The 13,568-nt window shown below is 44.4% G+C and overlaps 1 protein-coding gene across 1 annotated transcript in view; it reads right to left on the reverse strand.

The window, feature by feature from the left end:
* Window positions 1–13,568, reverse strand: part of LOC139270573 (uncharacterized bromodomain-containing protein 10) — a 277,635-nt gene that overhangs the window by 23,358 nt on the left and 240,709 nt on the right. Inside the window, exons 4-5 of the mRNA XM_070888451.1 lie at window positions 11,812–11,894; window positions 3,607–3,696 (exon numbers count right to left, since the gene is read on the reverse strand). Of these exons, the coding sequence (XP_070744552.1) occupies window positions 3,607–3,696; window positions 11,812–11,894 (173 nt within the window). The remainder of the gene's footprint in view (window positions 1–3,606; window positions 3,697–11,811; window positions 11,895–13,568) is intronic.

Genomic DNA, 13,568 nt, shown 5'->3' on the forward strand with positions numbered 1-13,568 from the left:
CTAAACTGCTCCCAATCCTCAGGCTTGCTACTTTTTCTGGCAACTTTGTATAACTCCTCTTTGAATCTATTACTATCTGTAATTTATTTTGTTAGCCATGGTTGGACCACTATTCCTTTTGTGTTTTTACGCCAGAAAGGAATGTATAACTGTTGCAATTCATACATTCATTCTTTAAATGTTAGCCATTGCCTATCCACAGTCATGCCTTTTAATGAATCTTCCCAATCTATTATAGCCAATTCATTCCTCATACCTTCGTAGTTTCCTTTGTTTAGATTTAGGACTCTAGTTTCGGATTGGACTACTTCACTTTCCATCTTAATAAAGAATTCAATCATTCCTGCCAGGAATGAAATATTCCAACGTTAAGAGTATAATAATCAACTGCAGAGTTAGGGTCCAATTGTGTCTCTTAACCCTAACTTGAAACAGCCCCAACCGAAGAACCAGCATGATACTTCTACTTCACACACCAGGCATGTGTGTGGCCTTTCAGCAAGATTACCATTTTACTGCCAAACTAAGGTCAGCTTTGTGCCAACAAGCAATGGGATATGATTTGAGGTTTCCCAAATAATTGCACATAGAAGCATTATAACCAAGGAAACTTTGGATTCATCAGTGTGGGCTAGATTTGCATCTGGATCCCCCAAAGTGCAAGGGCAGTGTGCAAACCATTTCTCCACTGTTCTTATGAGACTGTCAATGCTCTATTTTTTTCAGAACTATCTCTGACTTTCCTGGAGCGAGTTGTATGCTTTGAGATCCAGAAACCTGTGTTATAGGTTAGTTTAGGTTTAATAACTGATTTGTGCATCTGTAAAAGTCAAATGCACTTAATCTTCTAGCAGAGAGAAACATATTCTAGATGCAGAGAGGATGTTTCCCTTCATGGGGGAATGTAGAACTAGGGGGCATAGTTTCAGATAAGGGGTCGCACATTTAAAATTGCGAAGAAATTCATCTTCATTTCCGAGGGTCGTGAATCTTTGGCATTCTCTACACTAGTGAGCTGTGGAGGCTGGGTCATTGAATATATTTAAGTAGAGATAGACAGATTTTTGAATGATATGGGAGTCAAGGGTTATGGGGAGCGGGCAAGGGAAGAGGAGTTGAGGCCTAGATCAGATCAGCCATGATCTTATTGAATGGTTGAGCAGGCTCGAGGGGCCAAATGATCTCCTCCTGCTCCTATTTCTTATGTTCTTATTTCAAGTGACCTAGCTACTGGACAGGCTGAATAGCCCATTCGGATTATTTACAATCAAATGATACAAAATGAAAGGCAATATTAAATTACAAAAGATAAAGTCAGCTTACACACAACTGCAACAACAATGTTTCTAGGGTGCATTTGCAGTACAACCGTAGTGTCAGTATGAAGTGGTTGTCAGTGTGACTATGAGTTGAATCCAGCATCAGGCCTGATAAGGCACCAGAGCAAAGTGAGGCCGTCCTGAATAAGGGAATCAGTTTAGCTCTTAAAAGTCAATTTATGCTAGACAGGCTTAAGTCAGACAGACCTCTTTGCACCAACACTAAACCCATGTATTAAGTCACGATCATTTAAAAAAAATTAAAACTCAGGCTTTATTACATCTGACACTGTTTCTTCAAATCCCAAAACAGTAGTTGAACCTGAAACAGATGTGGCAGTCTTGGGTCAAATGGAAGTCAAATAACCCCAAGACAGACAGGAGGAGGAGTTGAATCATCAAATTTGTGAATCCTGGCCCCAACCTGCCGTGCATGTGTTGGTTTCCATTTTAACCACGGTGGATATGGGACGTCCGAGTAACCCGCTCTGGAGAGGCAGGTCCTTCATTATAATATTTAAATTAGGTTTCGTTCCTGATATTTTAGCAGCTATTTGAAATTAACACTTCCTGCACGGGTTCCCCGCAGTTCAGGAAATCCAGCAGCAGGTTACAGCAGGAGTGCTCCCACCAATCCCTCAAGCAAATCTGCAAATCCACAATTTCTCCCAGACCCCTTCCCTCCTGATTAACAATCCAACAACCCCACCTCACAATCTCGACCGGTACCCCACCCCCACCTCTTCCGATTGCTGGTCCGACACCCCATCACCAACCCCCGATCTTTCTCGGTTGCCAGAGACCGTTCCCAACAGTCTGCGGCCTCTACCACCGACTTTCCCACCCGGAACCTGGCCAACCTGTCAATTTGGCTGCCTGGTAGGCGAGAAACGAAGTAACAAAATGTTAATGAGATGCTGCCATTAAATTGGGTAGGACATTCGCATTCCTGGGATTCACAGGTTTCTCTGTGCAAACACACCGCCCCGAAAATATCGGGTAGATCGTGTCTTTTTCAACGGCGTTTAACTTTATCTAGAGGGATAGCTGTCTGCTGTTGCGAGAGAGGAGGAAAGACAACCTACCCAGTGACAAAGATAGAATGTTTCCTATGGCAGAAGGGTCAGCAACCAGAAAGCACAAATTTAAGGTATTTTGCAAAAGAACCAGAAGCAAGATGAGGAGCAACTTTTTTTTTTAAAACAGTGAGTTGTTATGCTCTGAAAGGGTGGTGGAAGCAAATTCAATAAAACCTTTCAAAAGGGAATTGGATAAATAATTGAAAAAAAAAAATTGCAGAGCTGAGGACTAATTGGATAGTTCTGCCAAAGAGCCGGCATAGGCACAATGGGGCGAATGATCTCCTTCTGTACTGTATCATTCTATGATTCTTTTGTACTCCCACTGCTTGTTTCCCTTCCTTAGCTTCATGACTTTACATTTCTCTACACTAAACATCTCCCACTTCTTGGCCTAATCCCACAACCTACCCAGATCCCTCTAGAGCTGCTCCACTTGTTCTAACTTTTTTACAATCCCTCCCAATTTGGTATCAGCAAATCCGGAGAGCTTTGTTACTGTCCTATGCTCCAAATCATCAATATGCATCGCCTCTTTCCATGCAGATGTAGCTCCTCGACAATTACCCTATGCATCTAAATATCAACTAATTTATGGAGCATGGTGTTGCCCTAACAGTTACAAATTATACCACTAAGGTCATAATTTTGGTTCTAAAATCATAAGCCCAGCAAGGGAAGCAACAAAACAACATTAGCAGGGATCTGGAAACAAATGAGGATTAAAAGTGAAGGAAAACAATCCTTACATTTTGTGTTGCATATACAACATGCAATTTTGACAGTCTGAAAGCAGGCTTGCACATAACTGGAGTTTTAAACCCATGTTCCAATGTAAAATAGTGGATGTTATATACAGAAAATTATGATACACCAACAGTTGCATTCTGCCGTATCTTACACATGCAATTACATAGTCCCCTTCTATACAAAGAAAAGTGAAGGGAAGATTTATTTTCCTCAAGTACAAGTTTTAAAATACTCCAACTTCTGCATATAATAAATATGTGTATTTATATAGTGCCTAATTAGGTTGAAAAGCACTTCACACAATAAATTACTTCTGGAGGATAGTGACTTACGAGGTGAAATGCACCAGCAATTCTGAGTCAGCAACATCCAAAACAGAAGAAGAGCAGGATGCATAATTCATTAGAGCATTTTGGACTCTCAAATTTTGATCCACAAAGCAAAGATCAATTACTTACAGATTTCTTCTTGTTATTTTCCAGCTCTTTCAGCTCTCCTTCCATTTTGGCAATGAGTACCCTGAGTTCATCAAGACTAGTGCAAATAAGCTATTTCGAGAAATGAAAGAAAAACTTAGTTACAATTACTGACTTACAGAGCTCTAATGCAACCATCGACATATACAAAGAGCACTTGACAAAGTACTTTACAGTTAATGGCATCTTAAGCTTTAGACAAATTAATTTCTTACATTCCCTACCTTTTCGTGACAGAATCAACCAAAAGCAAACTCGCCATTTGAAAATATTGAGAGATCATCAATTGAAGAAAACATATCTCAATGAGTAAAATCATTGTGATTTCACATAAAGTTTAAAGAAAGTACGCTGTGTGGAAACTTGTTAATGTTGAATAACTAAAAGCAAATGAGCAAGAAACATCGTATAACGACATACACTGGGAACAGGAAACTGGCTTTTAAAAAATCCACAGAAGTTGCGTCCTCAGCCAGCTAAACTGATTAAAGTAGTAAATTACTGAGCAAAGGAAGACCCAGGTTGATTTATGGTCTTTGCTGGTCATACTAAGACGGTCAAAGTGCCATTGACTTCGGCTTTAGTGATCCTAGATTCCCACTGTTCAGCAACAGCTGGTAGTGCACATCTGGATGGGTAATGAGGACAGGATCAGGCCAGGTACCCTTCGTGCCCAACAGTGGATAATCAAGGGGCTATGGGGGGGTGGAGGAACTTAACACAATCACAATCACTAAGGAGCTGGTACTCAGTAAGATAATGGGACGAAAGGCAGATAAATCCCCTGGACCTGATGGCTTGCATCCTTGGGTCTTGAGAAGTAGTGGCAGGGATTGTGGATGCATTGGTTGTAATTTACCAAAATTCCATGGAGGTCCCAGCAGATTGGAAAACTGCAAATGTAATGCCCCTATTCAAAAAAGGAGGCAGACAAAAAGCAGGAAACTATAAACCAGTTAGCCTAACATCTGTGGTTGGGAAAACGTTGGGAGTCCATTATTAAAGAAGCAGTAACAGGACATTTGGAAAAGCAAAATTTGGTCAGGAGTCAGCATGGATTTATGAAGGGGAAGTCACGTTTGATAAATTTGCTGGAATTCTTTGAGGATGTAACGAACAAGGTGGATAAAGAAGAACCAGTGGATGTGATGTATTTGGACTTCCAGAAGGCATTTGACAATGTGCCACACAAAAGGTTACTGCACAAGATAAAAGTTCACGGGGTTGGGGGTAATATATTAGCATGGATAGAAGATTGGCTAACTAACAGAAAACAGGACTTCATTCTCTGGTTGGCAATTAGTAACGAGTGGGGTGCCACAGGGATCAGTGCTGGGACCCCAACTATTTACAATCTATAATAACGACTTGGAAGAAGGGACCGAGTGTAACGTAGCCAAGTTTGCTGACGATACAAAGATGGGAGGAAAAGCAATGTGTGAGGAGGACATAAGAAAGCTGCAAAAGGACATACAGGCTAAGTGAGTGGGAAAAAATTTGGCAGATGGGAGTATAATGTTGGAAAGTGTGAGGTCACTCACTTCGGCAGAAAAAAAAATCGAAGAGCAAGTTATTATTTAAAGAAAGATTGCTAAGTGCTGCAGTACAGCGGGACCTGGGGGTACTTGTGCATGCAACACAGAAGGATAGTAGGCAGGTACAGCAAGTGATCAGGAAGGCCAATGGAATCTTGGCTTTTATTGCAAAGGGGATGAAGTATAAAAGCAGGGAAGTCTTGTTACAGCCATACAGGGTATTGGTGAGGCCACACCTGGAATACTGCGTGCAGTTTTGGTTTCCATATTTACGAAGGGATGTGTTTGCTTTGGAGGCAGTTCAGAGAGGTTCACTAGGTTGATTTCGGGGATGAGGGGGTTGGGCCTCTACTCATTGGAATTCAGAAGAATGAGAGGTGATCTTATCGAAACGTATAAGATTATGAGGGGGCTTGACAAGGTGGATGCAGAGAGGATGTTTCCACTGATGGGGGAGACGAGAACTAGAGGGCATTATCGTAGAATAAGGGGTCGCCCATTTAATACTGAGATGAGGAGAAATATTTTCTCTGAGGGTTGTAAATCTGTGGAATTTGCTGCCTCAGAGAGCTGTGGAAGCTGGGACATTAAATAAATTTAAGACAGAAATAGACAGTTTCTTAAACAATAAGGGGATAAGGGGTTATGGGGAGCGGGCAGGGAAGTGGAGCTGAGTCCATGATCAGATCAGCCATGATCTTATTGAATGGCGGAGCAGGCTCGAGGGGCTATATGGCCTACTCCTGATCCTATTTCTTATGTTCTTATAACCTATCAATGCTCAACACCAAGGCTCATGCATGAATGGCCATTGGGGTGAGGAACAGAGGGGCACCCAGCCAGTCCTCCCGAGGAACTGTAAGAAATCAATGACTCCAAGTGGAGGAGCAAATTGACAGAAAGAGGGGGAAAATTAGCTGCAATTCAGACTCAGTAGGGTGGAGGGTGATTTAATACAGAAAAATGGGTTGTCACCTTATGAGTGTAGTGCTGGCAGATTCTAGACTTTCTCACAATACATTAAATTAGTGTTCACAACAAAAAAGCAATTTCTACAAGCACACCCACATCTCCCATAAACTAAAGTTTGCATCCTTACAGGTGGTATGAATGGGATAGCATGTCAATGGATTATTACCCTTTTACCACGGGATTACACAACATTTGGGCTGCCTACCTTGCTGTCCTGCCACTCCGAAAGGCTGAATATCACACAGTCAGACAGTTAGACTAAAACTGAGATTTATTTATTGGTTATTAGATATAACCAGAAATAAAAAGGCTAGTATAAATAGTTGGGAACCACATAGACTGAAGGACATGAAGCCTCATGTACTGAGTTAATGTTAGCAGGAAAGTGGAGTTGAGGTTGATGATCAGGCATGACCTTATTTAATGGCAGAGCAGGCTTGAGGGGCCGTATGGCCTACTCATGCTCCTATTTCTTATGCTCTTATACATAGATTGTGTGTGGGTGGGGTGCGGTGTGTGGGGTGGTGAGTGGGGGGGGGGGGGGAGGGGAGTGGTGTGGTGCGTGGGGTGTGAACCCCGGGGACCGAGAATGGGGACCGGCAAGCCATTCGGGCGGGGTTGGAGGTAGGTGCTGCTATGTATTTTTTCAATTCTTTTAGTGTGTCTGGGCATCTGCTATGCCGATTTCCATACCTATGCCGATTTCCTTAACTTTCCGTAAGGTTTTTCTGGAGAGGCCACATATGCTGGCCTAAGCAGAACTGGAGTAACTCTCAGCTGGCCAAACTTCCCTAAATGGCCAAAATTGGCATAGGTGGCTGGTTACGTCCCATTTGGCTGAAAGAAAAACTGACCTAAAAGAATCGTCACTAACTGAGTTACACTGGTGCGAATTGATTGGGGATACTGTGGTTTTTCCAACTTAGGCCAGAAAGAGCAGCCTGCTCCAAAATAAAAGGTGCAATCACTGGGGAAAATTGAGCCCAATATTTCAAAGATGCTGGTAGCTCATCCAAATTGGTATCTTCAAGCGTCGAGTCTAGATAGTGAGTGCTGACAAACAATTTGGTTGCAGGTGGGACCGCCAGATAGCCATAAATGCACACGTCCAACAGGTGTCGATGAGTAGGGATCAGGAGCAGCAACCGTGGCCAATTTTGTGTAAACTAATCCAGGGCTGCTGAAGCCAATTATCACCCCTATACATACCCTAGCTGAGATCAGCTCATCATAGGCAATCCCTCGGAGTCGAAAAAGACTTGCTTCCACACTTAACATGAGTTCTTAGGTGGCTGTACAGTCTAATACGAGAACCACAATCTCTGTTACAGGTGGGGCAGATAGTCGTTGAGGGAAGGGGTGGGTGGGACTGGTTTGCCGCACGCTCTTTCCGCAGCCTGCGCTTGATTTCTGCATGCTCTCAGCGAAGAGACTCGAGGTGATCAGCGCCCTCCCGGATGCACTTCCTCCACTTAGGGTGGTCTTTGGCCAGGGACTCCCAGGTGTCAGTGGGGATGTTGCACTTTATCAGGGAGGCTTTGAGGGTGTCCTTGTAACGTTTCCGCTGCTCACCTTTGGCTCATTTGCCATGAACGAGTTCAGAGTAGAGCGCTTGCTTTAGGAGTCTCGTGTCTGGCATGCGAACTATGTGGCCTGACCAGTGGAGCTGATCAAGTGTGGTCAGTGCTTCAATGCTGGTTGGCCTGGTCGAGGACGCTAACGCTGGTGCATCTGTCCTCCCAGGGGATTTGTAGGATCTTGCGGAGACATCATTGGTGGTATTTCTCCAGCGACTTGAGGTGTCGACTGTACACGGTCCATGTTTCTGAGCCATACAGGAGGGCGGGTATTACTACAGCCCTGTAGACCATGAGCTTGGTGGCAGTTTTGAGGGCCTGGTTTCAAACGCACTTTTCCTCAGAAGGCTGCACTGACTCACTGGAGGCGATTGTTGGATCTCGTCGTCAATGCCTGCTCTTGTTGATAGGAAGCTCCCGAGGTATGGGAAGTGGTCCACGTTGTCCAGGGCCGCGCCGTGGATCATGATGACTGGGGGACAGTGCTGTGCGGCGAGGACAGGCTGGTGGAGGACCTTTGTCTTATTGATGTGTAGCGTAAGGTCCATGCTTTCGTGCACCTCAGTAAATACATCGACTATGTCCTGGAGTTCAGCCTCTGTGTGCGCGCAGGCGCAGGGCTTGTCCGCATACTGTAGCTCGACGACAGAGGTTGGGGTGGTCTTGGACCTGGCCTGGAGACGGCGAAGGTTGAATAGCTTCTCACTGGTTCTGTAGTTTAGTTCCACTCCAGCGGGGAGCTTGTTGACTGTGAGGTGGAGCATGGCAGGGAGGAAGATTGAAAAGAGGGTTGGGGCGATGACGCAGCCCTTTGACCCTGGTCCGGACGTGGATTGGGTCTGTGATGGATCCGTTGGTAAGGATCACGGTTTGCATGTCGTCGTGGAGCAGGCGAAGGATGGTGACGTAATTTTGGGGGCATCCGAAACGGAGGAGGATGCTCCATAGACCCTCGCGGTTGACAGTGTCAAAGGCCTTTGTAAGGTCGAAGAAGGCCATGTATAAGGGCTGGTACTGTTCCCTGCATTTTTTCTGCAGCTGTCGCGCTGCAAAAATCATGTCCGTTGTGCCCCGTCGGGAACGAAATCCGCACTGCGACTCCGGGAGGTGCTCCTTGGCCACGGGGAGAAGGTGGTTGAGGAGGACTCGAGCGACGACTTTCCCAGTGGCTGATAGCAGGGGGATTCCTCTGTAGTTGCCGCAGTCGGACTTGTCCCCCTTTTTTTTTAAATGAAAGATGGTCACGATCACTGCATCTCAGATCTCTCGGCACGCTCTCCTCCCTCCAGATGAGCGATGAACTCATGTATTCGCGCCAACAGTGCCTCTCCGCCATACTTCAGTGCCTCAGCATGGATTCCATCCGCACCCTTAGTGCTATGTATGTAAACATTACCAATGTGTAAGATTTGCCACCAGGGGGTGCACCTGTGGGAGACCCAAGGGTCACCTACACACCCTGGGCAAGCAGGTATAAAAGGCAGTCTACCATGCTGCTTCCTCACTTTGGAGTTACAATAAACAAGGTCACATTCTGCGTCTCGGGGTCATCAAGGCACGCTAGATTAGCTGTGAGGCGCTGATTGTATAGGGCTTCTTAGCTGGGTCCTTAAGTGCCCCGGCACTGCTTCTGCTGCCTCTTCCGCTTTGGGTCTATGTTGATGTCAATGATGGATCGGATTAGGCGGTGGTCCGTCCAGCAAACCGACTCAGTGGAGACGGTGTTCTTCCTCTGGTTTCCCTTTCCAGAAGAAGGTGCAACTTCCACCTTGTTCTTTGATCTGGCCTTCCTCTGCCTGCCGGTTCTTGCTTAGGGCAGCGATGTCGATATCAAAGCGTCTAAGTTCCTGGGCAACTATGGCGGCCTGTCGTTGTTGGAGTTGCCCATGAGGGTCCTGATGTTCTAGGTCACGAACTTCATGTTAAGAGGAGTGGAAGATGCTTGTGCGTGAGCTCTTTTTACGTGGAGTGGTCGTTGCACACTGGCTACCATACGGGCAAGGGGGTCCAAGACCACTGGAGACCAGACACTGCTATATGGGCCTAGTTGCCTACGGCGAGATGTTGGCCGCAGGTTCGGCGCTGGGTAACGCCCTTGATGGTAAGTGGTCTGAGGCTTGGTTGGGGGCAGGCATTGGGAGAGTCAGTGGTCCACTGGGGTTCAGAGTGAAAGATCGGGCCATGATAGTCACCACGTGCTGGAGGAGGAGAGGAGGCCAGGTCATCAGTGGGGAAGGCGAGGAGGCCAGGTCATCAGTGGGGAAGGAGAGCTCCAGTCATCACGGAAGGAGGGGAGGCCAGCCGCCATCATAGGAGAGTTGGACCTGGTCACCGCTGAGGAGGAGGGTTGCCTGTCGCCGCAGGAGGTCCAGCCGTCGTCGCGGAGGAGAGGCCCATCTGCCGCCGCTGGAGGTGTCTGATCGCCGCTGGAGTTGCTTCATTCACCTCGTTGCTATTTTAGTGCGAACTTGTGGGATTTGCAGGGTTGGGTTTGGAGTAGGGATTTAAGTGTTTAAGGCCCCCTATTAAGGACTATTAGGGCCAGGGGAAGTTTAGACAGATGGAGGGAGGAGGTTGAGGGTGGAAAGTTGCCAATGGTAAGTACCAACTGGGGTTTGAGGCAAGTACCTTCCTAATCTGGATGGATTGACTATTCAGTGCCTCAATCAGATGAGCCACCAGGGAAGCCTGCCCAATGTAATGGACGCCAGCAGTTCAGAACAGCATGGGAGCTGATCCAAAACTGCCCAATCCAGACATAAATCGTCATTAGCTGCGTATGCCTATATAGGTCAGACAATACATTACTTTTTGCCATTGAGCAGCTCCGGAATAGCTCTCTGGCCACTCCAAAATCCCAGCTCTTATTAAAGATAATGGGAGCACATAAGTGAAAAGTGAAAAGGAAAGCGGAAAGATAGTGCTGCATTTCAACAAACTATTTTGTGACCCTCTGTAGCTGAGGAGTCCAACCAACAACCGTGAACACCTTCACTTCATGGTTAGCCTGAAGGGCGCAGCAAAGGGGTCCCTAAGCTTATCATTCCTTCTACAGACGTTTCTGTTCCAATTTGGGGGGGGTGGGAATAGTGCAAAGGGTGTTGGTTTGTGGCATGGTTACACCCATCAAAAAGCAGAATATATATGAGAGATTCAAATGGAAGATATTGTATGCTTTTTCTTCCAAAAAGATTAACATAAAAATGAGATTCTGTCAAACCACTCACATTTTGAGTGCTTTCCCTCCCCTCAAACATGTGTCTCCTTTGACCGGCACCCTAGACTTTTTATGCCCTGCAGTCACAAATAATAAAACATAACTCTCTGATCACCTTAGGATGAATATGAAATGGATAAAAGACATCTTCGTCTTAGTGTCTGATAGGATAAAGGAGACATGGCTACCAGGAGGCTAAATTCACCAACTTTCATGTTGAGTTAGTAGCTTGCACTATTTTCCAAAGAAACATTCAGAGATTGATGGAAGTCAAAAGGTTCACGGTGACATTTAATTAACTTGTAGAACCTCCAGACTCACGTCCCTATGGGACGAAAAGCATAATCAAGACTTGGTATACCAAATTCCCTTTATAACATATGAAATCAAGAGCACGACACTAGCTCCCTGATCAGAAGTAAACACAATCTGTATACAGCCAGTATACAGGGAAGTGGGACTAGCTGAACTGCTCTTGCAGAGAGTCAGCACAGGCTCAATGGGCCAAATGGCCTCTTTCTGTGTTGTAACCATTCTATGATTTAATAAATAGCTTCTACAGGTGATGGCAGTACACAACATACTGGAAGAACAAATCGGTAGTGATATACACTATGGTTAAAACAATCCAGTGATAATGTGAAAGCAGTCTATGGTATAATGCCAAATGGTGGCTAATATTGCTCAACATAATGATGAATTAGCAACCTGTATAACACAGGTTTCTTCTTTTGAAGAAATCTGCATTAAATTAAATCCATTGATATAACAGGCACAGAATTACCCACCCTAATTACTATAACTAGGGTTTTTGACATTATTAACTTCATGTTTAGAAGTATGAAAGTTGTTTCCTGAAACATTGTTAATTTGTTGATAAACCCACCTGAAACTGTGGTGTTGTAGGCAATGATGGTGCTATCAATTTCTTCTTCTTCTCGTCAGTTTTCTCAGCGTCTGGTTTCTTTGCTGGGAACATTCATGAGATAAACACATTTAAACAACTAGAGTTCTTAGGAATATTAAGCTTACATTTCAAGTTAAAAATTGTTCTTGCAAACATAATAGGGAGTTAATTTCCACCAAATAAGACAACTGGGTTATAGACATTATATACCAGGACCTAGGCTGCGTAAGGAATAAAGATGACAGAAGACAAGGTTGTAGCATTTATTTTGATGAATTATACAGATATAGATATATTTTCTGGAAATCTAATGCTGTAAACAAAACTGCTAACAGGAACTCAAGGAAAATATATTGTCTCACATCAGGTCACTATTATAATAAGAAATGTTTATGGTAATAATTCATTCCCAGATATTAGAGAAACGATAAAAAATATACTTGAACAGACCATTGTGATTTACTTAGTTGCCATTCACTGCCAGCAATGATCCTATTTCAATTCTACTCAGTGATATTCTAACATTCCTCTTTCCTTCAATTGTTTTCACCATCTCTTCAGACATTATCAGTCGTCCTGTGCCTTGCCTAAGTGACTATTCTTTTATTTGAGCCGAGACACTGAGTGTTGACGGGCTATTTGACTGTGGGAAATATGAATACCAAGTATAATCAGGTGCACCACATATGTATGCCATCAGGTAGTGGTCACCTAGAAACCTTGGCTGATTTTTCCTCGCTTTAGACCAGAAACCGAGACCGACTGCAGCATCCTACTGCCACCTTCGCAGGAACCGCTCAGTCAACACAAGTCAAGAGTCAAAACTAGGCCCATTCGGTTTGCATGGCTCAGTGAGCATACCACAGTGGCTATTTATCTATTCAGCATGCCCACTCATTTTAAAATGAGAACATTTGTGGTGGAGTATGGCACAGACAGTCGATGGTCCTTGGTCCCACACAAACACCCTATAGTAACATCAACAAACCTGCTTCATCTCTGATATATCTAACATGTTAGCCTCAGTGTTCTACTTCTGTATTCACCAACTCATGAATTTTCAGTGCATTAAGATTTCAGGCTGTTGAGCATACAAATGACAAACCCCAGCCGTTAATACAAAGTATAACTAGTGAAAGATTATTTCCATCGGTCTGCAATTATCAACATGGAGATGAATTCGGCAAAGCATTACAATATGGGATTGTAATCACAACAAATAGATGTTGAATCTGTACCAATCTAGATTTAAGAGGGTATTAGACAAACACAAAGGAAAAATATTGAAGGTCATGGGAACAGAGCAGACAAATGGTCTGAACAGCCTATGTTGAATTTTCTACAATTTAATGCATACAATGCCTCCCATCTTACCACCTATTGCCCACAGCAGAAAAAGGTGATATGAACCATTTCTTGTAGAGTACCTTATTGAAATCCCATCACATTTCCTCACTGCAGAAGCAACTGTTTTGCCAGCCAATAATTTCTCGCTTTTGCCTTTCAAAAACTACAAACAATGCCACGAAAAGGCTGCAACTGAGCTGGGTTTTGCCAGAAGGCACGTCAGGTGGGTGAAGACAACCCTTAAAGGTGATTCTGCTTCCCAGTCATGGCCATCATAGCAAGTTTGGTTCGCTATACTTGGGAGATTACAGCAGTTTTCTACCCGTCTCCCAAAAACATCTTTCCTGCCAAAGGGTAGTTATTATAGTTTCTGCTGCATCTCTTATGAC

This window comes from Pristiophorus japonicus, chromosome 1, assembly GCF_044704955.1.
Source record: "Pristiophorus japonicus isolate sPriJap1 chromosome 1, sPriJap1.hap1, whole genome shotgun sequence".
Lineage (NCBI taxonomy): Eukaryota > Metazoa > Chordata > Chondrichthyes > Pristiophoridae > Pristiophorus > Pristiophorus japonicus.